The sequence below is a fragment of the Somniosus microcephalus genome, chromosome 27, assembly GCF_052327205.1.
Source record: "Somniosus microcephalus isolate GS21.2 chromosome 27, FLI_Smic_1.0, whole genome shotgun sequence".
In the NCBI taxonomy this organism is placed as follows: domain Eukaryota; kingdom Metazoa; phylum Chordata; class Chondrichthyes; order Squaliformes; family Somniosidae; genus Somniosus; species Somniosus microcephalus.
In genome coordinates this window covers 14,396,912-14,421,574 of record NC_141013.1, presented here as the reverse complement: position 1 = coordinate 14,421,574, position 24,663 = coordinate 14,396,912, and the positions used below count along the sequence as shown (strand labels likewise).

Sequence of the window (24,663 nt, the reverse complement as noted above, 5' to 3'; positions counted from 1 at the left end):
CCACTGTTAGATCCATGGTTCAGTGGATAAATAATCACACGGATGCTGTACATTAACAAATAACAGGTCTTTACTGGAGGAGGGTAATCTCTAGACTGGGGTACAGAGGCATGCGCACAGCTTATATACCGGTGTGGTCACTGCCGGTACTACAGTATACAGGAGCTGTAAAAAGTAGTTCTGACTTAAAGGCACATGAACCCACAACTGTAGTGTAAGTCCCACTCTAGGGACTTGAGCACCAAAATCTAGTCTGACACTCCAGTGCAGTACTGAGGGCGTGCTGCACTGCTGGAGGTGCCGTCTTTCGGATGAGACGTTAAACCGAGGCCCCGTCTGCTCTCTCAGGTGGATGTAAAAGATCCCACGGCACTACTTCAAAGAAGAGCAAGGGAGTTATCCCCGGTGTCCTGGCCAATAGTTATTCCTCAAAAACAGAATATCTGGTCCTTGTCACATTGCTGTTTGTGGGAGCTTGCTGTGCACAAATTGGCTGCAGCGTTTCCCACATTACAACGGTGACTACACTTCAAAAAGTACTTCATTGGTTGTAATGCACTTTGGGACGTCCGGTGGTCGTGATAGGTGCTATATAAATGCAAGTCTTTTTTTAAAAACTGTGCCTCCAACCTATGCTGCACCTGATCCGATCTGCTTGACGCTGACAGAGAATGCCGACTTCGGTTCCCAGACACTGACAACACTCATTTAGCTGAACATGAACAATTCAAACCAGAGAAAACACTGACCCTTTGCATGAAATTGGATGTGGCCAGGGTTATTCACGATCAAACTTGCTCCAGACTTATAAAACCAGCTTCCTAAATGTGATAAACGCAGCATCACATTTCCCTGCAGCCAGACAGCCTGCACTGCGCACACACCCCTGTGGGTTTTTTAATTCGTTTTTATGGGATGTGGGCGTCGCTGGCAGGGCCAGCATTTATTGCCCATCCCTAATTGTCCTCAAGAAGGTGGTGTTGAGCCGCCTTCTTGAACTGCTGCAGTCCGTGTGGTGAAGGTGCTCCCACATTGCTGTTAGGGAGGGAGTTCCAGAATTTTGACCCAGCGACGACGAAAGAATGGCCGATATACTTCTAAGTCAGGATGATGTGTGACTTGGAGCTGAACTTGGAGGTGTTGGGAAGAGACTGCATGGGCAGAGACTGCATGGCAAATGAGTAAACGTGGGTAAAAACAAGAGAGGCGATCACCCATCACCTGATTCTTTTCTGGGCGTTCCTCCAGAACGAGATCATCTTGTTGATTTCCAGCGCCCTGGCCGCATTTGTTGTACTGGTGCTCGCCTGCAACGTGCCATCTTCCATCTTCGAGAGAAAATCCTTCGCGAAGGGGCTTCCGACGTTGTTCTGGTTCCCGTCCTGAAGTAGATATAAGGAAGAAAACACACATTCAGTTTCTCCATCACCTCACCTATTTCTATCCCAATACGGAGAACATGTGAAAAGGGTAACTAAAGTATAAGTGTGTCAGCCGTGGCTCAATCAGTAGCACCCTTGCCTCTTGAGTCAGAAGGTTGTGGGTTCAAGTCCCACTCCAGAGAATGAGCACAAAAATCTAGGCTGACACTCCCAGTGCAGTGCTGAGGGAGTGCTGCACTGTCGGAGGTGTCGTCTTTCAGATGAGACGTTAAACCCGAGGCCCCGTCTGCCCTCTCAGGTGGACGTAAAAGATTCCACGGCACTATTTCAAAGAAGAGCAGAAGAGTGTTCTGGTGTCCTGGCCAATATTTATCCCTCAATCAAAATCACTAAAACAGATTATCTGGTCATTATTACATTGCTGTTTGTGGGAGCTTCCTGTGTGTAAATTGGCTGCCGCTTTTCCTACATTACAAGAGAGACTACACTTCAAAAAGCACTTCATTGGCTGTAAAGCGCTTTGGGGCGTCCAGTGGTCGTGAAAGGTGCTATAGAAATGCATGTCTTTCTTTCTTTCTAAAGCTCATAGGTCACAGGTTCAAGTCCCAGCGGTCATGGAAAACCATCGTGTCAGTATGGGCAGGCAGCTTGGTCAGCATTCCCGAGGGGCAGCTCTGGGCGCAGAATAGCGGCTGCCAAACACTGTTGATAGCTCAGTGGCCAAAGGTCCAGTGTGGTAGTAAACCATTCATACGAAAGGCCCCAGCTTCAATCCCTGGTATGTGCCAAGTTAGCGGAGGTTAGGCGAGCCATCAGTTGTGGTGCTGTAGTTGGTCTTGAATTGGGGAGGGAAAACTTATCCAAAATCATCCCCATCCAGTGCCTCTGCTGGCAGAAAGAACTTGCATTTATATAGCAACTTATAATATCTTGCAAATGTCCCCACAATACTGTATTAGATTGTGCCCTCACTGTTGTTGTTTCAGTAAATGCAGCAGCTGATTTGCACACACCAAGGTGTCACAAACTGCACCCGCCTCCTCTCTTGTCCAACCTTCCCATGCAGTGAGCTAACCTCGCCAACCTCCTTCTCATCTTGGTCACTCCACCCACCATTGTGCCTTTGGACTCTGCCAGCGGTTCAATAATCACAGCCCCTCGCCACATTTCCTCATGTTTTAGTGCCTTCGTGGCCTGGCCTCACCCTATCCAGCGTTACAACTCCTCCCCTGAACGCTGTTCCTTTGACTCTGGCCTCTTGTGCATCCTCCCTCCCTTCGCCCCATCACTGGCGGCTGTGCCTTCAGTCACCTGGACCTCCTGCTCTGGAATTCCCTCCCAAAAGCCCTCTTCCTCGCCATCTGCCTCGCCTCCTTAAAACCCACCTCTCTGACCAAGCTTTTGATAATATCTCCTGCTTTGGCGCAACCTCCATTGTTCGAGTCAGGCTCTGTGAAGCGCCTTGGGATGTTTTCCGACGTTAACGGTGCTATGTAAATGCAAAAATGCTGCTGCTGATGATGCACTGTCTGCCGATACTCGCGGAAAGACATGACGAATGGGCAGCTGCATGAGGTATTAGAGGGTGTCTGTACGTGTGGAATCATAAGCCAGCAAGAGTCAGCAACCTCAGGAGACAAGAGGAGAAAACTGGGACAAAACAAGGTTGGCACCATCAGCTCAACCCATAGCCAGGCAGCGTAGGAGACAATAAGCACAGGAAACAATCAACCCGGGAAGGGAAAATAACAAACCTTGTGTGGAAGTTTGAAAAACCAGCATCCAGGCACGCTGACGTCACTGTACGGACCGTTGCCGTGGTGATATGACTGGCAGCTGTCCTCAAGAAATGATTGCGGCTGTGCCTCTCCATTTTGATCCTAAAATAAAAAACACAGAGTAATGACATTCTGCATCACTGGAAATTAAGTCAACTGATGTAGTGGAATAAATCAGTAACCATGGCAATTTACAATGCAGGGCAATAGCTCAAGCACCACGTGACTTTTTAAAACCACGGAGTATTTTTTTCTGGCGGGGGAAAGACAAGAGGTGTTATGAACCTGTTGGGGGTATCATGATATCTTAATATAAGCACTGTTACAATATTTAAAACCAATTGTAAATCAAAATCAGGCAGTCATGATAGGCGAACAGATGGATGAACACCAGGTCACAGCGAGGCCTGCATGATGCTGCCACTCTCACGGTAAGCGGACTGGAAGCACATGCACAATTTAAGATAAAAGGAGAAAGAATCTTTTACATCCACCCGAGGGGGTAGATGGGGGCCTTTTGCCGCAAGTCACCGGGTGAGAGAATGCCAGATCGATGACTTGCTCACTCATTCTAAAGCACCTCTCAGAATGAGAAGACAAACCGAGGAAAATACCAGAACATTTTTAAACAGACTCACCTGCTCAGAAATCTTCTTTCCGCTCCCCTTACCAGACCCTTGGAAATCAGCTTCGTGTTCAGGCTCCAAGTGGCTCAGCTCCTCCACCTGGTGGCAACAGATAAACTCGTCACACAATAATCCCAAAGAATTCTGCTGCTTACATCCTATTACAATGCCAATTTGTTGTTTGACTTGCTCCCCTCCTCCCCCGGAAGCACTCACTCCTACTGGAGTGCAGTCCTACACCAGCACTGTTCTCCCTTTGGTACCATTCTTCAGGAGAGAGCCTAGGCGGTGAATGTCGTCTGCTTTTTCACCATGGTGGCCATCGTAGCCACGTCCCGTTCACCCATCACCCCCCGTGCTTGCTGACCAATATTGGTTCCCGGTCCGGCAACACCTCAATTTTAAAATTCTCATCCTTCTTTTCAAATCCCTTTATGGCCTCGCCCCTCCCTATCTCTCCAACCTCCTCCAGCCTTCAAGATCTCTACGCTCCTCCAATTCTGGCCTCTTGAGCATCCCCGATTTTAATCACTCCATCATTGGGCGGCCGTGCCTTCAGCTGCTTCGGCCCTAAGCTCTGGAATTCCCTCCCTTAGCCTCTCCGTCTCGCTACCTCTCTCTCCTCCTTTAAGACGCCCCTTAAAACCTACCTCTTCACCTGTCCTAATATCTCCTTATGTGGCTCAGTGTCAAATTGTGTTCGTTAATGCTCCTTTGAAGCACCTTGGGAAGAAAGGCGCTATATAAATGCAAGTTGTTGTTGTTGTTGATGTTCCTGCATTCATCCAAACCCCACACATGCACTTTCTAACAAGATCACTAGATAACAATCAGGAGTGGGAACCCAAGCTGATTTGTTCTATCCTGAGCCCAGGGGCACTGAGGCTAACTATGAAGTACTTAATGTTGCCCCAAAGGAGATCTACTAACAGCATGGAATCACGACTGAACCTGAGCTTTCTAAACTTGACATTTACAGTTTTAGTTTTATATATAAAATATGGGACAGCTTATTATGACTTTCCCTAATTGGCCCTTGGGCTTTTGCTTTTCCCAGGAGATTACATACGAACAGAAATAGGCCATTCAGCCCCTCGGACCTGCTCCGCCATTCAATTAAATCACGGCTGATCTATACCTCAACTGCACCTTAGCTCCCTATCCCTTAATACCCTTACCCAAGAATGGCACCTAGGCGGGGTTGGGAGTCTCTTGACCTGATGAATCAGGCATCACAACAGTATGGGACAGGCCAGATGGTCTTTTCCTGTCCGGCATTTTCGGATGTTCATATGGTACGACACAGAAAGGAAGATTAAATTATAGATCGCAACCATCTTTAATTCATTTTTTCCCCGCTCTCACCATTTCCCACACACTGCTCTCCGTCAGCATGAACTCATCGCTGAAGGGCGTCTCTAGCGGCTCAGTTTGTTCTCTCCCTTTCTTTTTGCAATGTTCTCGGTGCAACATCTCAATGGTTCTGACAAAGAAAGAGCAGAAATTCAGATAGAAAGATAAACCCCGCCACTGCCAGACATCTGAAATAAAACGGAAAATGCACGGCAGGTCTGTCAGAGGCTGCAAGAGAAAAGACAAGATTAATGTTCAGATCTTGCACGAGGACTGCCCAGAATGGTGTGAGGGGGTGGGGGTGGGGGGGAAAGGGGGATGGTGGGGGAGTGTTGCAACAAGAGGTAAAAGTTATGTATGGATATGCTAACTACAACAACTTGCATTTATATAGCGCCTTTAACGTAGCAAAATGTCCCAAGGCGCTTCATAGGAGCGTTAACAAACAAAATTTGACACCAAGCCACATAAGGAGATAGTAGGGCAAAGAGGTAGGTTTTAAGGAGTGTCTTAAAGGAGGAAATGGAGGTAGAGAGGCAGAGAGGTTTAGGGAGGGAATTCCAGAGCTTAGGACCTCGGCAGCTGAAGGCACGGCCGCCAATGGTGGAGCGTTTAAAATTAGGAATGCGCAAGAGGCCAGAATTGGAGAAGCGCAGATATCTCGGGGGGGTTGTGGGGCTGGAGGAGATTAGAGAGATAGGGAGGGGCGAGGCCATGGAGGGATTTGAAAACAAGGATGAGAATTTTAAAATTGATGCATTGCTCAACCGGGAGCCAATGTAGGTCAGCGAGCCCAGGGGTGATGGGTGAATGGGACTGGGTGCAAGTTAGGACACGGGCAGCTGAGCTTTGGATGAGTTTAAGTTTATGGAGGGTGGAATATGGGAGGCTGGCCAGGAGTGCATTGGAATAGTCAAGTCTAGAGGTAACAAAGGCATGATGTTTCAAAAGACAGTTTAATGGGCTTTATAGCCTGTAAATAGGACCAATTGTTTGGAATTTTCTGAGTTCCCTCCTTTTGCAAATCACTATGAGCTTAGACTGGAGTTAATACATACTCATCAGGAGCAAGGGCCCTGGCTAATTTTGCCCTCCCTGGCCCAAGGCTACATCAGCTAGCTCAGCATAGACCATTCCTTCATCGTCGCTGGGTCAAAATCCTGGAACACCCTCCCTAACAGCACTATGGAAGCACCTTCACCACACGCACTGCAGCGGTTCAAGGTGGCGGCTCACCACCACCTTCTCGAGAGCAACTAGGGACGGGCAATAAATGCTGGCCTTGCCAGTAATGCCCACATCCCATGAATGAATAAAAAGATTGAAAATGGATCGTATGGCTCAGTATCACACTGGCTGGTGCTACTAGGGCATCAGGGCAGCCCTGGGAAAGGCATGCACAAACCCTCTAAGTGTAACCAGGGAATAACAGTCATCTAACTGTCCAATAAACTCTGTCAGATAGGAGGCAGCTTATTACTTGTATGGATAAAAAAGTCTTTACTTACTTGTATGGACAGGAAGGTGCATCTGTCTCATTAGGGTTAGTTAGGAGGTTGTCCTTTCTTCCCGGGACCAGATAGCCCCACCCATGGCTCTCTGAATAGTGCAGTGGGAATCCATCCCAGGTCAAGCGCATCAGCTTCGGAGTGACTCTCATCTGGAGACTAATGAGGCTGGGCCCTGGCAACCATTGCAGATGATTCCACTTCAAGCATAGTTTTCGATACCATCTGGAAGAGCACAGCAAGGAAATGGATTCAATGGCTTACAAGCCTCTATTAGCCGTTTCCTGTGCCACCTCATGTCTGAGTTCAACAGCCTTACCTTAACCAACAATACTCCTCAGCCTAAAACTGACCAAACTCAGTCTTCAACACAAGTTTCAATGTCGAGTTATAATTTTACGGATACTGATAACCAATGTGCCCGTTAAGCTGCGCGGCCGCATGGCGCGCTGGAGGTCCCGCGCAGGCCGCTTGTTGGCTTCACAATCGGAAAAACTGCACACACGCAGAAATCTGAATGGGCCGCGCAGCTCCTTAAAGGGCCCGCGCACCCAAAAATAAATGAAAGGGAACATTGCTAATAACTGTCTGTTGCCTTGCCCAACTCGTCATTCTTCACGTGTGAGCCGAGACAAATGAGTGTCAGTAGACACTACAGCCAGGTGGGACCTTGTCTCCACCCAATTTACACACACATGCACTTTCCAGCAAGGGTCAGTTAATAGTCAGGAGTAGGAACCCTGGCTGTTTCTTCTCCTCTCTAACCCAGGGACATGGATACCAATTAGAGTACCTCTACCACCACAATGTCTGAGATCAGCTAACTCGACATAGACTGGGGAATGAACCTGTCATCTCCCTGGCCTTTATGGCTTACAACTACATTGTGTACAATGGCGCCATCCATGGCTCAAAGTTATTTTTGAATGTGGCCCACTGACCCTGGATGGCCTGGTAGGTGCTGTCTCCTCTTTGGAAGAAGGCTGACTGTCTGTTGCAGATTTTCCAGGAGGGCTCTACTCTCGGGAGCCTTCATCTCCTCTTCTTCTGAGGGAGGCCCTGGATCTGTAAGAATAGAACTACAGCATCAGAAGAAACCTCAGCTGTAAACTGACAACGAACAGTAGGCTGTAGCAAGGTGGGAGGGACGCAGTGCGTTCCATGAACAAACAGCAAGAAAGAACAAACTTGCATTTATATAGCGTCTTTCACAACCTCAGCCAATGAGGTACTTTTGAAGTGTAGCCACTGAAGGGAAATGTGATAGCAAACTTGCGCACTGCAAGATCCCATAAACAGCAATGAAATAATGATCAATCTGTTTTAGTGATTTTGGTTGAAGGATAAACATTGGCAAAGATACTGGGAGAAATGCCCTGCTCTTCTTCAAATAGCGCCATGGGATCTTTTACGTCTGCCCTGGCCTTTGCTTATTGTCTTCGCTGAAAGACGGCAACTCCGACAGTGTGCTCAAGTCTCTGGAGTGGGGCTTGAACCCACGGCCTTCTGACTCAGGAGGTAAGAATGCTGCCCACTGAGCCAAGGCTGGCACTTTGTTACCCATTCCCCATGTGTAATGTGGTTTAAAGATCCAACCCACCAACAGATCAAATTCCATCCCAATAGTATCCTGTACTCTACTTCTACCACATCCAGTCACTGAGCAACACAAGTGCACAGGAAGATACAGAGGTATACAGATAGATGAGCAAATCCTCCTCGGCATCAGTTGAAGACATACAGTTAATGGGCCGGTATATTCAAGTAAATCGTTCCCTGATTCAACAACAACAACTTGCATTTATACAGTGCCTTTAACGTAGTAAAACATTCCAAGGAGCTTCACAGGAGCGTAAATCAGACAAAAATTGAATCTGAGCTAAAGAAGGAGATATTACGATGGGTGACTAAAAGCTTAATTCCCAACATACGTTGTCACCCAAGTGAAAGACCATGGCCCACGGTGCAAGAGAAGATAAGATAATAGCGGTTAGGTGACTCCAAGCTTGATTTTTAAAAGTCTTTAGATTTAGGAGGGCGTGAATATTGAGAGCGGGTTGGGCCTATACTCATTGGAATTTAGAAGAATGAGAGGTGATCTTATTGAAACATAAGATACTGAGGGGGCTCGACAAGGTAGATGCAGAGAGGGTGTTTCCCCTCGTGGGGAAATCTAGAACTTGGGGGCATAGTTTCAGAATAAAGGGTTGCCCTTTTAGAACTGAGATGAGGAGGAATTTCTTCTCTCAGAGGGTCGTAAATCTGTGGAATTCTCTGCCCCAGAGAGCCGTGGAGGCTGGGTCATTAAATACATTTAAGGTGGAGATAGACAGATTTTTGCAAGATAAGGGAGTGAAGGGTCACGGGGAGCAGTCAGGGAAGTGGCTTTGAGCCCAAGATCAGCCATGACCTTATTGAATGGCGGAGCAGGCTCGCGGGGCCAAGTGGCCTATTCCTGCTCCTATTTCTTATGTTCTTATGTATGTAAAAAGTTGCAGTTTTGTGATCTTGGAAAAGCGCGAGAGTAGGAGATGGTGCAATGAGCCTTCATTTCAGCATAGCGAGGATAACGTCTGTAGAATGGACCACTTGGAGCTTGGGAGAACAGGAGAGGAAAATTCCTCCCTTGCTGAAGTGCTTTATGCTTTGAAGTGGTGGCTAGAGATGGCTTGTGTGCAGCCATTTAGCAGGGAACCCCCAGATGTGACATCATAAAGTTCTGCTCCAGTGACATAATGAAGGTGGCAGTGGCCTCCATTTCTGATGTCACAGGAGCAAAACTTAAGTGTTGCACTGGAATTCTGATAAACCCAACAGTGCAGCCTCATTTCGCTAGAGCCTTTCCAAGCAGAGGAGAAGGATAAACAGATGAGAGCCTCCTCACCCACAATCACTATCTGGCCTTCTTCAAATGCCATCATCGAGGTGCACTCTACACTGAATGAACACTTCACATCCAGAGCCCCTAAAGCTGAGTTTAACAGACAACAAATGTCATATGAATGCAAACAGTAAGTTCCAGAGTTATCTGACCTTCCTCAAACGTCACCGCTGAGATGCAACCTGCAACTTCACTGGTGCCGATCGACCCTTTTTTCTTTTTCCTTGTGTTCTTCTTCTGTTTAAACTCCTGGGTGTCCCATTCAAGGTCCCACAACCAGGGGTCATCTTTGTACCTGAAAATCAGGGAGACATAGAATAGGTGCATAATGACAGCAACACTTGCCTCATCTATCAACCATACAAACGAGAAAGGACCACTTTGGTCCATTATCAGGGGTCGCAGTCTGACCAATTTTGCAACCTTTGACCGCAAAGTGAAACACGCATCTCTACTTCCTGATGAGTCAGTGATCAATCCAATTCCTCTTTGAATGCCTGCCAAACCGTAGCCCTTTCAGTATTTACTGCATTAGGAGGGAGGGTGGGAGGGAGGAAGGTTAGCTAAGACATGGGGAGAGCTCCCTGCGAGGCGCCCCTTCAAATAGTACCACAGGATCTTTATGTTCACCTGAACAGGCAGATGGAGCCTCGGTTTAACATCTCATCTGAAGAGCGACACCTCCGGTAACGGAGCACTCCCTCAGTACTACAGTGAAGTGTCAGCCTAGATTATGTGCTCAAGCACGATAGAGTCCCGGTTTACTGGTGGGGCTCTGGCAAGTGAATTTTTAAAATAAAGTAACGCACCTTTCATTGTAGAGTAGCTGGCAGGCATCGTTGGCCAGGTTCATGAGAGACTGCTTCATCTCCCGTTGCAGCTCTTCATACGTACCCTGCGCCTCATCCTGGTATCGCTTCCAGTTGTGGTTTATGGGAAGGTAACACTGCCCCATCTCCAGCATGCCAGCAAAAGTCACCGGGTGTGGGCACCTAATCAGAAAGGAGAAGCCACAGTTAGTGCTCTGTGTGGCGCAGAATGAGTCCAACTGCCCAGCGAGGAAGCAGCGCCCTTCACTAGGGCTCTGGCTAGTGACGTCCCCAGCTGTGGGTCCTGTTGTTTACTCATTAACTGGATTGCCAGGGAAAAGTCCTCGAACAGGGGATCAGGGTATCATCCACCTCAATGCAGAGTAAGTCTATTGAGCAAGGGGAGACCAACCACCCTGTCTACACCGCCAATCCATCCGAGCAGCAAGACGTGTAGGAGGCAGACAGCATCTATACCAGATAGCAATATCCGAGTTAAACCGGCCTCACTTTTCACATTCAGCAGGCACTAAGGCTGTAATAGATACCCCTCAACTCCGAAGGGTACAGTGTTACAGGTCCCAGTCGCCCCATGGCTCCCAACCCAAATATGATCCGTGACAGGAAATGTTGGCAGTCTATTCAACAATGGTGGGGGGAAAAAATCACAACCAAGTCCAATTCTGTCCTCACACATGCACTTCCAGCAGCGAGTCTCTGGACAGTGTTTGGGAGCAGGAACCCGTCCTAGCTCAGGGACATAGGGGCTTAATTGAACACCTCTAACAAAATCCTGCTGAAATCAGCTCGCATCGACTGGGGATTGAGTCTAGGACCGTTTTGGTCTGTGTGCGGGGCTCAGCATCGCACTAGGCAGTGCTTTTAGTGTTCTTTTAGAATCACTGTTGTTCGAACTGTTTGAGCAGAAGATTTTACAGAGGGAGATCCAGCGATGCAGTCGCTGTCGCCCTGTGACTGGCCTACTCTGGCTGCCGGTCAACAAGGGAAGCAGAGACGAGATCAGTCGCTCAGAAAAGACGACTCACCTTTCTAGAAAGAGTGGAAGCTCCTCACAAAACACCTCATAGGTAGCCTTAACGTCAAGTGCACAGTAACGCATCAGCTCCTGTAACCAGTGGAATAAAAGCACAAATCGCATTGGAATATTACACACAAAATGTGGTATTAAAAAATAAAGCAATTCATGTAAAAGATAAATTGTCTGCCTGTGTTTTTTCTGGATACTTCCCACGGGAACTGCATTCTAATTAAGAACCTGTGTTGCCTAGTTCTACTCATGCAATTTACCTTAAAGTAATATGCTGGGTTTCCTTTTTCATACTATTAACTTATCTCAAATACTTCTATTTAGATCATCTCTTAAACTTATCTCCTTCAAGACAGAAGATTTCAAGTTTCCTCAATCTTTAATAAATCGTTTCAAATTATACTAACTCAATCTCCCGTGGCATTTCACATGAAGAGTCAAGACCAAGAGTGGCCTTCAGGTGAAACAGGGTTAGAGGACAGGATAATTGGACCAGGGTGCAGAGAGCGTTGAGTTGGTTGGAATTTCTCTGCAGTACAGGCAGAGAAGCTACAGCGCCACCATAGGTAAGAGGGTGTAATTACAGCATGGCACGTTTGCCTAGCAAGAGAGAACTTGCATTTATATCGCGCTTTTCACAACCTCAGGACGTCCCAAAGCGCTTTACAGCCAATTAAATACTTTTGAAGTGTAGTCACTGTTGTAATGTAGGCAACGCGCTAGCCAATTTGCGCACAGCAAGATCTCACAAACAGCAATGAAATAAATAATCAGATGGTTAGCACTGTTGCCTCACAGCGCCAGGGACCCAGGTTCGAATCCGGCCTCGGGCGACTGTCTGTGTGGAGTTTGCACATTCTCCCCGTGTTTGCGTGGGTTTCCTCCGGGTGCTCCGGTTTCCTCCCACAGTCCAAAGATGTGCGGGTTAGGTTGATTGGCTATGATAAATTGACCCTTAGTGTTAGGGGGATTAATATATGTGGGGTTACGGGGATTGGGTGGGATATGTGTCGGTGCAGGCTCGATGGGCCGAAATGGCCTCTATCTGCACTGTGGGGTTTCTGTGATTCTGTGATCTATTGGTTGAGGGATAAACGTTGGCCAGGACACGGGGAGAACTCCCCTGCTCTTGCACATCCACCCGAGGGGGCAGATGGGGGCCTCAGTTTAACATCTCCTCTGAAAGACAGCACCTCTGAAAGAAGTACCAGCCTTGATTATGTGCGCAAGTCTCTGGAGTGGGATTCAACCCACAATCTTCTGGCTCCGCGCCTGTTTGCACCAGCAGTAAAATTTTCATGCGGAATTGTTGGGCAATTAGCCCGGCTCTGCGCCAACAATGAGGATAATACAGTCGGTGTCACACCGACTGCAAATTCTGCCTCTATATATTTAAAAAAGAAACATCTACAAAACAGCCTAATGTTTTTGGATCCTTTGCTACGGCGCATGTTATGTGATAAAGTGTCACAGTAACCAGCGGTCTACATTGTTGTTTTACCTGGAAGTTCTCCCGAACATCTTTCATGGTGCCTTTGATGAAAACCTCGCGAGCCTCCTTCTCGAGAGGCTTTCCCCCCACGTAGAGTGCGTGGACATCGGCCAGGTTATTGATGCTGCTGATGTTCACCCAGTCCCAGGCTCCAACCTACCAGAAGAACAGTACAAACATGGGCCGCCAGCAAATGTGTCTGTTTCCGCTCCAATATTTAATAATGAATCCCACCGTAACTTCAAGCCCACTGATAACAGGGGCTAGAAACACACAGGGTCAATGGAGAGCAATGAATCAAATCAGAGTGCCTAACCCGCATTTATATTCCACATCAGTAGAAAGGTAGCTCCTCTTCCCCAAATTGCAGGTACAAAATCCACTGGATTATAAAATCCCTAAGGCTGCCTAACCTCATCAAGGCCACTTAGCAAAAGACCCGGGAGTCTCAGTGTCTGCCATGATGGAACACTGGCTCGGGGCCTTCAGCCCATTGATTGTACTGATGTTTCACCTCAGGATACCCTTTACGGCAGTGGAAATGGAGTTCACGTTTATCTCCCGGTGAGAAGTGTTCTCCATCCACCCCACAGGCACATGCACGTTAAATTACTGTTCTAATCTGAATGCAACATCTACTGAGGTGAGGAAAAGCTTGGTGCCTCAGAGGATGGATGCAAGTTGAGTTCACTCCGAGCCCGGTCAAGTGCTGAGGTGACAATGGAGGCTATAGAAACTCCAGCAGGGAGAAGGGGGTCAGAGTAGAGGGCAAGACCTGGGTTGCTCCTGACACTTCCACCAGAGGGCATTGGCAGCAGCAGCTCGGAATAGGCACATATCTGCCCTCTGAATGAAGAATAAAAATTAAACAAATACAGGGGGAAGTGCATCTAAATAAATACCTCCATAAAAGGGTGGAAACTTACTTAAATACCCCTCTATAAAAAAGGTATAAAGTAGAAAAAGTCAGGAAAACCTATAGGAGGCGAGATATGTCACCTGGAAGCCACAGAAGGTAAAAGTATTCCCACCTACGGACAGACAATATGGATGGCTGTACAATGTCCTGGTACAGACCAGATTCCTCCAGGTACAGCTCTGTTTTTGGCGTGACACTAGGATTAAAGTCACTTGTGTTTCCTTTCACTTTATCTCTTGCTCCAGATTCTGAATATTTTCATGGCTTGATTGTTAGTCAAGCAAGATGAGGTTATTTTGCGGCACTTACCCCCGGACTTCTGGGCTTGCTGGTGGTCCGTTTGATGTGCTGCTTTACTTCTTCCAGGCCCCTCCTCTTCCCTTTTTTACTCGCCATCCAGAGGCTGCGCTGGAAGCCAGTCAGGCCAGAGATAGCCATGTGCAAGCTCATGGTGTCCAGAAAGCGCAGCCCTGTCCCCTGCAGACACAGAGTGAATACAGTTCACGTTACGTGAGCAGTCAGACACTAATCGTGAGCATACAGTCACACAGAAACAGCAAAAAGTGACCAGGGAGGGAGAAAGAAGGAAAGTACATGAGTGTGAGGAGCAATGTCCCCTCTGATTTTTTTTTTTGCCGCCGCGCGGCCCCTTTAAGGGACTGCGCAGGCCATTCAAAATACGGTGCATGCGCGATTTTTGCATTGAAAAACCAGTTGCGCGGAATCCCTGGAGCGCTGCACAGCCGTGCAACTTAAAGGGAATGATGGTGAGGACACCCTCTTAGTTAGTCAACTACTAGGGGGCCATAAATATAAGATAGTCACTAATAAATCCAATAGGAAATTCAGGAGAAACATCTTTACCCAGAGAGTGGTTAGAATGTGGAACTCACTACCACAGGGAGTAGTTGAGGCGAATAGTATAGATGCATTTAAGGGGAAGCTAGATCAACACATGCGGGAGAAAGGAATAGAAGGATATATTGAAGGGGTTAGATGAAGGAGGGTGGGAGGAGGCTAATGTGGAGCATGAATGTTGGGCCGAATGGCCTGTTTCTGTGCTGTAAATACTATGTACTGTGTAATACTCCTCCCACTTCAATTGCGAGCGGAGTTCATCTATAATGCATTAAAAACTTTGCGTCTAATGGATTCCCTAATTACAAAACTTAACTACTTCTTGTCACACTTTTGTGTCAACTTTTCCCATGATAAATTCCTATAAACACATTTATAATGGAAACCTGTTGATGTAAGCTTCTCAATGTAATTATACCCTCCAGCCTGTGGTGTCGCTGTAGTACTTGAGCTCCTCAGTCTGTACTGCAGAGAAACTCCTTTATTCCAATCAACTCAACTTTTCTGCTTCCCAAACTGTGCTAACTTTTTCAACTCAATTGTAAGCAATAACATGAAAGCAAACTATTATATAAAAATAAGGACAGAGTTGATGGCTTTAACATAGGGACTAAAATACATCCGTATGCCCTGATCCCGTTATCTCCCACCCTCCACATCACCCAAGGCTACTCTTGATCTTGACTCTCCATGTGCAATGCCACAGGAGATTGACTAGTAACTAAAATTAAATCTTTCATCCTACTTCTCCTTGCTATTTGAGTTATTTAAAAAAAATCATTTTCTTGCTTTCTAATACCTCGGGCTCCTTCGGCAGTATTATATTATGGCTGCCGGGCACTCTCTGGAAGCTTGCCCACGTGGCTATCGTTAAAAAGTGTTTTGTCAAGCTATTGAACCACAGCACAGCTGATCCCAATCATTGTCCTCACCCAACACCCACACACTTTCCACATAGCAATCAGCAGCAGCAACCCAGGCTGATTTTTTTTTAACCCCCCCCCCCCCCCCCTTCCTTAGACCAGGGGCGGTGAGGCCAGTTAGAGTACCCAGGACAGCCCAAGATCAAACCTAGGAGCTTCCTTGTCTAGCCATCACATTAATACTCTTCATGAGATGGTACAGTGGCAAGAATCCTTCCAGTATCTTCTGCCATCAACTTCTCACTCTGAAGATGCCTTTGACAGAAGGTGCTGGAAATCCGGCAAAGGATTTGTCGGAGAAAAACATTTATCAATCGGCGGACTCACCTTCATCAGGTACTGCTCCTTGACCCTTGCTCTGTCATAGCTGACATTGTGGCCAATGACCAGTTTCTCTGGCCTGTCGCCTCTCGGTGGATTGGTGGAGTTTCCAGATGTCTCCAGGGGAATTAGGTCGGCCAGGACCAGCTGACTGGACCAGGTGTACCGCTTCTCAATGAGACGCTTACTGCACCAGGAGTACCTGGAGGAGTAGGCAAGGCATATACAGAATCCAATCTGAATGCAAGACAGCTTTACACATCACACATTATAGCCAAGGCCTTACGTGCCCCGCCTCTCAAGATGCGGACTCTTGCTGGGATACAAATCCACGGGCACTGCCCGCAATCCAGCACCTCCACCAAATGCATATTCTTCAATTACAAGGCTAGACGGCGAGTGTCAGGAGGGCATTTGACCATTGTGGACATCGCATTTAAATACGATCACCCACCCAGTTTCTGGTAGTGGTCAATGGCTAGCAGGAACCCTGCCTAATTCTTTACTTGCTGGGTAAGGGTCCCAAATAAGTGGGTGGTATGGTGGAATGACCTTTAATCTATAGATCCTGATTTCTAATCAAACCCAGATTGATAGAATGCAAGTCTTATGCCTCTTGGTTGGAAGGGTCCCAAGTGAAATTACTTGGTCACTCTCAACCTAGTTCCTCGGGGGCATGTAAAATAGTCCCCAAATTAGCACTAAGTTGGCAATGAAACTGCAAGAGTTCACGAAATGAAGTTCTTCCAAGGCTGGCGGTAAGAGAGCTTTACTCTGTATCTAACTAGTGCTGTGCTTACCAAGGAGAGCTTGTTAACACTGGGTGCACAAAGTAAAAAAAGGTTTCATTCCCTCGCATGGAGCATAAAATTCCCCTCTCTCTCTCATTTATGACTAAGTTCTTACCAGGCACTTGGAGAGACAGCTACAGCTAATGTTGGGCATTGGCCCTCAGATGTGCACACCTCCACATCAAACACCAGTGCCTTGTCATCAGGAAAGTCCACAGGTATTGTTTGTCCATCCAGACCATACTTTGTCCAGCCAACTGCCCAGGTCCACTCTGAGGGCATCGCAGGGAGGTCACACTGCAGGAGTTCATTTGCTGCCTCCAAGTAAGGGAAGCTTTGCTTCTGAGCAAGAATACAAAAATGCTCGTCAATGTTGCTGCCGTGCATCTTGGGCAGCTGCAATTCAACATCACGTAGTATGGAGGTTTCCTTGCCCCAGAGGTTGTGACATTTGAGGTGCTCAATGCTCTTCTGGACTGCCTCCTCCAAATACTCAACCTGGATATCTCCAAAGATCTGCTGATGGAGACCACTGGACAGCATCTGGATATTTAATGGATTCATACGGATCTGAGTTTTTCCATGATCGGCACACTCCTTTGGGTTGGAGCTTGCAGTAGAGTTGTTGGCCCATCTTGATGCGGTGACCCTCCATTTTGGGAGCAACGCTGCCAGTGATGTCCTCTTCAATAACAGATGGTTCATTCTATCTCTCGCTCATCATTCCTACAGTGCAAGAAATGGGGAAAGGGAGCAAGGTGAACAAGCTTTTACTCTTCCTATCATTCTATTCTCAAATGAAATGGAAAAAAAAGCAAAATAAAACCAGAAAATGATCAAAATGCTTTGTCTCATTGCTACACTGGCAGTTTGAATGGCGTGTAGTTGGAATAATCTTTAGACATCTTTTTTCCCCCCCAGTCACTGCTACATGGAGAGGCAATGGTAGAATTAAAAATAACCATAATTAATTAATAATGGCACTGTACTGACCTGACAGCTCACTTAAAGACCACAATCTAAACACTATTGATCAGCTGCTATCCCCAGTCTAATCCAGAAGGGGTACCGTATGCGATTCTCCACTTGGCAAATTCCCATCAGATACTGGTGGGCCACAAACACTGGGCGGTTTCCCCAAACTGTGCAAGGGAGGATGGCTCAGCCTGGGCTGCCCTCAAGCAGCACCTCTGGGCCAGTCACAGAGTACTATGAGCTAGGCTTCTGCATGTCCTCGCACGTGGGGATGATGTATGATGCAAGGAGACAGGGTCAAAAATAAACATCTTAAGCTGTGGAGTGTGGACCCAGCAAAGCGCTGTTCATGATTCATTAGGTTGCACTGTGTAATGACAAGATTTCAAATAGGTTGTAATTAAACATTAATATTCATGCAGTTTTACAGGTCAGATCAAGCTCTCATATCTCGACTGTCACTACATTTCTCAGTTTATTCAGCATTCCCAGCCAGTCCTAACTGGCGTTGTGAACTGCCCTAAAATGTCCAAAATGTAAAACTAAACATCAAAAGTCTGTTTTTTCAAAATAGAAGCCAATTTTTTCCACTTCCACTGAAGCCTCATGGCGTGGAGGGATTGATTAATTCCTGGGGTTCACCCAATAGTCCCGTTCACCCATCGCCCCAGTGCTCGCTGACATACATTGGCTCCCGGTTAAGCAACGCCTCCATTAAAAAAAATTCTCATCCTTGTTTTCAAATCCCTCCATGGCCTCTCCCCTCCCCATCTCTGTAACCTCCTCCAGCCCCACAAACCCACCCCAAAAGATATCAGCACCCCTCTAATTCTGGCCTCTCGAACATCCCTGATTTTAATTGCTCCGCCATTATGGCCGTGCCTTCAGCTGCCAAGGCCCTAAACTCTAGAATTCCCTCCCAAACCTCTCTCTCCTCCTTTAAGACACTCCTTAAAACCTACCTCTTTGACCAAGCTCTGCCCTAATTTCTCCTTATGTGGCTCGGTGTCAAATTTTGTTTTAGAGCGCTCCTGTGAAGCACCTTGGGACATTTTACTACCTTAAAGGCACTGTATAAATACAGGTTGTTGTTTCTTTTAATTAACAGCAAAACAAAACATTAGCAGACCCCAAGTTCTGAGCACTCATTTGCCCCTCCCTAATCCTGATTCCCCTCCACCTTTGTTCCTGATACCCTGCACCTATTCCCAATCCCCTCACTCCTAACCCCCTCCGTCCCTATTCCTCCCCACATCTGGTTTTAGCCTTGGCAAAAGTGCTGCACCCAACCCTGATTGAAAACACGCCCCTTGTGTGCAAGAAAGCGCCTCCCTCTTCCGATTCCCATCGACCTCCAGCGAAAACGCTCTGCACTTGGCGAGGCAAACGCACCTGAATCTCGCAGTTAGTCTGGCAGCTGGAGCAGAGGTCACTGCTTCACCGAGTCCCTGAAATAAAAGTTGGGAATGCGTTCATTAATTAAAAACAAAATGCATTTCAATTCACCATAAATTAAGTTAACGCACCAGTTGAGATACAAACTCAGAGGCAGAGTTGTGAAAAGTCTCTTTAAGTGCTCGGTTTTTGGTTTGAACACATCGGTTTTGATGCATCCCACTCTGAAGATTGAAAGCTGACTCTCCTCTGGTGCCTAGTGATGTGAGCCCAACAAAATCATGGTGCAAACATCACATTGCACCGCAGCTACCTCGACACATGGAGAGCTGAAACACACTTGACTTCCAGCCGAATGCAAAGGAGGAAAGGAAATGATGGCCTCGGATGAAGCGTTGGAAACCTCTAGCCACACTGCCATCTGCAGGACTGCGAGGAACCCAACTCGAACATTCATAAGTTCGGAAGAAAATGATAAAAATACAAAGCAGGACTGTCAGCTTCGGCAAAGAGAAAAAAAGGCAGTTTAATGAGACCCTTCAATAGAATGATTTTGACAAAGTGACTACACTTAAAATGTTAATTGTCTCTTCTCTTTACAGTACCTCTTTTTAGTTGGCCGATAAGAAAGAAAGACTTGCATTTATACAGCGCCTTTCACGACCACCAAACGTCTCAAACCGCTCTACTTTTGAAGTGGAGTCACTGTTGTAATGTGGGATACACGGCAGCCAATTTGCGCACAGCAAGCTCCCACAAACAGCAATGTGATAATGACCAGATAATCTGTTTTTGTTCTGTTGATTGAGGGATAAATATTGGCCAGGACACCGGGGAGAACTCTCCCTGCTCTTCTTCGAAATATTGCCACGGCATCTTTTACGTCCACCTGAGAGAGCAGACGGGGGCCTCGGTTTAAAGTCTCATCCGAAAGACAGCACCTCCGACAGAGCAGTACTCCCTCAGCACTGCACTGGAGTGTCATATAAGGGTGTCACTGGGAGTGTCATCAACAGGAAAACAAACTTACAAGTGCTCCCTCGTGAGGAAGCACAACTAATATAATAATTCAAACATAAAATCTAATTTCCTACATTACAACAGTGACAAACGCTTCAAAAGTACTTCATTGGCTGTAAAGTGCTTTGGGACGTCCTGAGGTCGTGAAAAGTGCTATAGAAATGCAAGTTCTTTAATTAAAAATGGAAAACTTATAAAATCGAAATCATGATGTTGTTATTTGTGTCTACCAGACACTCTATTCCTTGCAGTGCCCACTGGTTGCGGAACTCACTTTATAGTGCTGATGAACTTGCTTTATGTTTCCAATATTTTCTGATTGTATTCCAACATCTTTTTTGCTAGCGGGTTAATACTTCATTAATCTCGGCTAGATATGTTCCACCCCCCGAAAGAAAAACACCTAAAGAAATAGACCCAGGTCCCTTCATTCCAGTGGGTTTGCAACTTGTCTACCTTTTTTCCAGGTTCTCACTTTTACCCATATTCTGGCCTTGCTGACTATAAACCTGATGAAATCATCACTTTTCAACTGAATAGTATTATGTTACAGTGTTAGTTAAACCAAGGGTGAGACAGTTTTTCAGGCACTTCCAGCTGCAGCCCATAGTATTCCCACATTGCCAACTTGCCATGGCGTTAGACTTTTCACAAGAAAAGAAAAATCTTCTCGGATAGGAAAGGCGATTTAACCCTTCTTATATCATATATCTGGAAAAACCTGCAGGTTCCCCCCAAAGCAGCATCTAATTGAACCGATTTGATCTCTGGCACATGCTGGGTGACCACAGAGTACAAACAAATTGTGTCCATCAGTTCACTCAATGATTTTCATGTCTGGTGGGCACCACAGGACATTGAGTGCTAAATCTCCAAATTCCAAATTAAAACCAGTTTTATTCACATGTATTTGTTTTAGTTTGAACAGACCTTTTTTTTTTAGCTTTCTCTGTGATTCAACCTCTGCCGTCTTTGGCAAAATTGACCACACTCTTCTCCTTAAGGCTAAAGGGATCAAGGGATATGGGGAGAAGGCAGGGACAGGGTATTGAATTTGGATGATCAGCCATGATCTCATTGAATGGCGGAGCAGGCTCGAAGGGCCGAATGGCCTACTCCTGCTCCTATCTTCTATGTTTCTATGTTTCCCCCGATGTCTCTCTTCCGTTGTCCAGCTCGATGGGACTGCCCTTGCTTGGTTCCACTCTTTCCTATCCACTTGTAGACAGATCGTCTCTCGCAATGGCTTCTCTTCCTATCCCTGCATCATCACCTCAGGTGTCCCCCAAGGATCCATACTTGGTAATCTCCTCTTCCTCATCAACCTGCTGCCCCTTGGTGACATTATGCACAGCTTATACATGTACCTTGATAAAATCCAGCTCTACCTCTCCAACACCTCTCCACTGCCTCTGTGCTGTCAGACTATTTTTCCGACAATCAGTATTGCATGAGCTGTCATTTCCTCAAGCTAAATCTTGGGTAGACCAAAGCCGTGGTCTTCAGTCCTCGCCACAAACTCTACCCTCACCACCCATTCCAACTTGCTCCTCAGCCATTGTGTCAGGACAAACCAAACTGTTTGCAACCATGCCATCCTATTTAAACCCGAGCTAAGTTCTTTGCCCAGAGAGTGGTGAGAATGTGGCACTCGCTACCACAGGGAGTGTTTGAAGCAAATAGTATAGATGCATTTAAGGGGAGGCTGGACAAGCATATGAGGAAGAAGGGAATAGAGGGTTACACTGATAGATTTAGATGAGGAAAGATGGGAGGAGGCTCGAGTGGAGCATAAATGCCGGTATGGACTGGTTGGGCCGAATGGCCTGTTTCAGTGCCGTATATCCTATGTAATCTTATGTAATTCAAACCCATATCATCTCCATCGCAAAGACTGCCAACTTCTACCTCTGCAATAGCACCAGCCTCCAACCATTCCTCAACTTATCTGCTCCTGAAATCATCATGTCTTTATTACCACCAGACTCAACTATTCTGATGCTCTGCTCGTTGGCCTCCTATCACCCATGCACTGTAAATTTCAACTCACAATACGGAATTCTAGGATATTGATCCACTGATGATGGGAGGTGCTGTCGATGTAACCTTAATGAATTGCTGCAGTTATTCCTTTTTTTTATTCGTTTATGGGATGTGGGTGTCGCTGGCAAGGCCAGCATTTATCGCCCATCCCTAATTGCCCTTTAGAAGGTGGTGGTGAGCCACCTTCTTGAACCGCTGCAGTCCGTGTGGTGATGGTACTCCCACAGTGCTGTTAGGGAGGGAGTTCCAGGATTTTGACCCAGCGATGATGAAGGATCGAAGAAGCTTCTAGAGTGTTGTTGGAGCTGCACTCATCCAGGAAATTGGAGAGTATTGAATCACACTCCTTACTTGTGCCTTGTAGATGGTAGAAAGGCTTTGGGGGGTCAGAATACCTAACCTCTGACCTGCTCTTGTTGCCACAGTATTTATGTGGTCGGTCCAGTTAAGTTTCTGGTCAATGTAGATCATACATACTGTAGCTACAGAGCACCAGAGATATTGGATATTGAATCCAGTGGCAGGGGCACTGATCAAGTGAAGTGCTCTGTTCTGGATGGTGTTGAACTTATTGAGTATTGTTGCGGCTGGACCTACCCAGGCGAGTGGTGAGTATTGCATCACACACCTGACTAGGATGGTAGAGAGGCATTGAGGGGTGAGGAGGTGAGCCACGGCACAGATACCCAGCCTCTGCCCTGCTCTTGTAGCCACGGGTGTTGATATGGCTGATCCAGTTCAGCCTATGGTAAATGGTGACCTCCAAGATATTGCTGATGGGTCATCGGCCTGAAACGTTAACTCTGTTTCTCTCGCTACAGATGCTGCCTGACCTGCTGAGTATTTCCAGCATTTTCTGTTTTTACACCAGTACAACTCTCTGGTTGAGATCAGCATCTCAACACAGAGCTGGGATGGAATCTGCAGCCTTCCTGGTCAACCATAATTTCAGGCAGCACAGTGAATGTGGACAGCAGGTTCCAGCAAGGGGCTCTCTGCCCTTTGGTTGAGATCCTGAGGGTGCAGACCTATTGCAGGGAGGCGTAGATCCGCCAGGGCGGCGCTCTGAGCGGAGAGATGTTTCCTGCAGGGGAGCGATGTGTGCTGAACGCAGGTTCCTCCAGGCGGCGCTGTGTAGGGAGAGGAGGACCAGTCGCCCCCTCCCCCCCGCCCCCCCCCGGCTTTATCACAATATGCCCGCGCGCTTCATCTTTAAATCCATTTAAAATGGGGCGACAGTTGCAACCGGCGCTGCCAAAATAAACACTAACATGTTAAATTTTGTCCCAATAGACTTAAAAGGGAAAAAAAAGTCCTCGTATTCGATGGATCCATGTCTTTCTCCGAAACGCGGTTGAATTGAAGGAAGGGGCGTGGCCAGTCGGCGCTCCGAGTGCTTTTCTATGCTGCTGCCACCCTTTTGCTTGTCGGCCGCGTGGCCTAATGGATAAGGCGTCTGACTTCGGATCAGAAGATTGCAGGTTCGAGTCCTGCCGCGGTCGAATTTTTAATTTCACTCCATAATTAAATCTTTTTAACCAAATTTAACTGCAGCTTTCAGCAGTGGAGAAAGTAACTGATTTAAATGCATTTGGAGTTGTATCCCTCATCAGAACAAGTCAGCATCAGGGAATTTTACAGCACAGGAGGCCATTCAGCCCATCATGCCTGTACAAGCCTCTCGATCCACCTCGTCATATTCCCCAACCCTCATACTGTTTTATTTTCAAATATTTATCCGCCTCCCTTTTAAAAAGTTATTATGGATTTTGCTACCACCACTGTTTCTGGTAGGGCATTCCATGTCTTAAGAAATCTCCGCATAAACAAATTCTCCTGACTCCTACATTACAACAGTGACTACACTTCAAAAGTTCTTTATTGGCTGTAAAGCACTTTAGGACGTCCATTGGTCGTGAAAGGCGGTATATAAATGCAAGTCTTTCTCTTCATTTTTCTGACTATGATCTTAGTTTTGTGCCCCTATTTAATCATACACGTAGTTCTGACTTGCATTGTAATTACTTAACTCTGAATTAATTGAAATTCAATTTGGTATTGCTACAGGACAGCATGCTAAAAAAATGTCTGTCAATCATCACGGACAAAAAAAAATCAATGTAAAAAGAGTAGCTTAAATTATGAAGGAAAAAATACAGTGCATATATTGTGATCCTCAGAATGTGGGAAATAATTAGAACGAATTCTGTCATAGGAAGATATAGATTTAATAGCACTAACAGAAATGGTTGCAAACTGGGCAGGAGTGGAAATTAACACTTCAACATTACTAGTAGGGACAGAATAGGTAAGGAAAAAAAGAGCAGGGCAATATTTATACCACGTCTCAAGGCTTTCCACAGGAGCATAATCAGACAAAAATTGTCACCAAGCCAAAGAAGGAGACATTGGTCAGATGACCAAACGCTTGGTCAAGGAGGTAGGTTTTAAGCAGAGTCTTAAAGGAGGAGAGAGAGATGGAGAGGTGAAGAGGTTTTGGGAGGGAATTCCAGAGCTCAGTACCTAAGTGATTGAAGGCCA

The 24,663-nt window shown here is 46.6% G+C and overlaps 1 protein-coding gene and 1 non-coding gene across 4 annotated transcripts in view; one reads left to right on the top strand and one right to left on the bottom strand.

Annotated features, from left to right (window-relative positions):
• Positions 1 to 19,431, bottom strand: part of polg (polymerase (DNA directed), gamma) — a 43,291-nt gene extending 23,860 nt beyond the window's left edge. Inside the window, exons 1-15 of one of the 3 annotated variants that reach the window (XM_085968560.1) lie at positions 19,191 to 19,430; positions 19,057 to 19,112; positions 16,805 to 17,415; positions 15,905 to 16,100; positions 14,106 to 14,273; positions 12,887 to 13,033; positions 11,384 to 11,463; positions 10,338 to 10,520; positions 9,681 to 9,823; positions 7,589 to 7,712; positions 6,648 to 6,872; positions 5,152 to 5,269; positions 3,799 to 3,885; positions 3,137 to 3,262; positions 1,222 to 1,382 (exon numbers count right to left, since the gene is read on the bottom strand). In XM_085968560.1, coding sequence (XP_085824686.1) covers positions 1,222 to 1,382; positions 3,137 to 3,262; positions 3,799 to 3,885; positions 5,152 to 5,269; positions 6,648 to 6,872; positions 7,589 to 7,712; positions 9,681 to 9,823; positions 10,338 to 10,520; positions 11,384 to 11,463; positions 12,887 to 13,033; positions 14,106 to 14,273; positions 15,905 to 16,100; positions 16,805 to 17,394 — 2,348 coding nt within the window. In that variant the 5' untranslated portion in view covers positions 17,395 to 17,415; positions 19,057 to 19,112; positions 19,191 to 19,430. Of the gene's footprint in view, positions 1 to 1,221; positions 1,383 to 3,136; positions 3,263 to 3,798; positions 3,886 to 5,151; positions 5,270 to 6,647; positions 6,873 to 7,588; positions 7,713 to 9,680; positions 9,824 to 10,337; positions 10,521 to 11,383; positions 11,464 to 12,886; positions 13,034 to 14,105; positions 14,274 to 15,904; positions 16,101 to 16,804; positions 17,416 to 19,056; positions 19,113 to 19,190 lie in introns of all 3 variants that reach the window. The other 2 variants (XM_085968561.1, XM_085968562.1) reach the window with 2 other exon arrangements.
• A 4,120-nt stretch (positions 19,432 to 23,551) lies between these two features.
• On the top strand, positions 23,552 to 23,624 carry trnar-ucg (transfer RNA arginine (anticodon UCG)). The gene has a single exon. It is a non-coding gene; the product is annotated as a tRNA-Arg (tRNA).
• Positions 23,625 to 24,663: the final 1,039 nt, after the last annotated feature.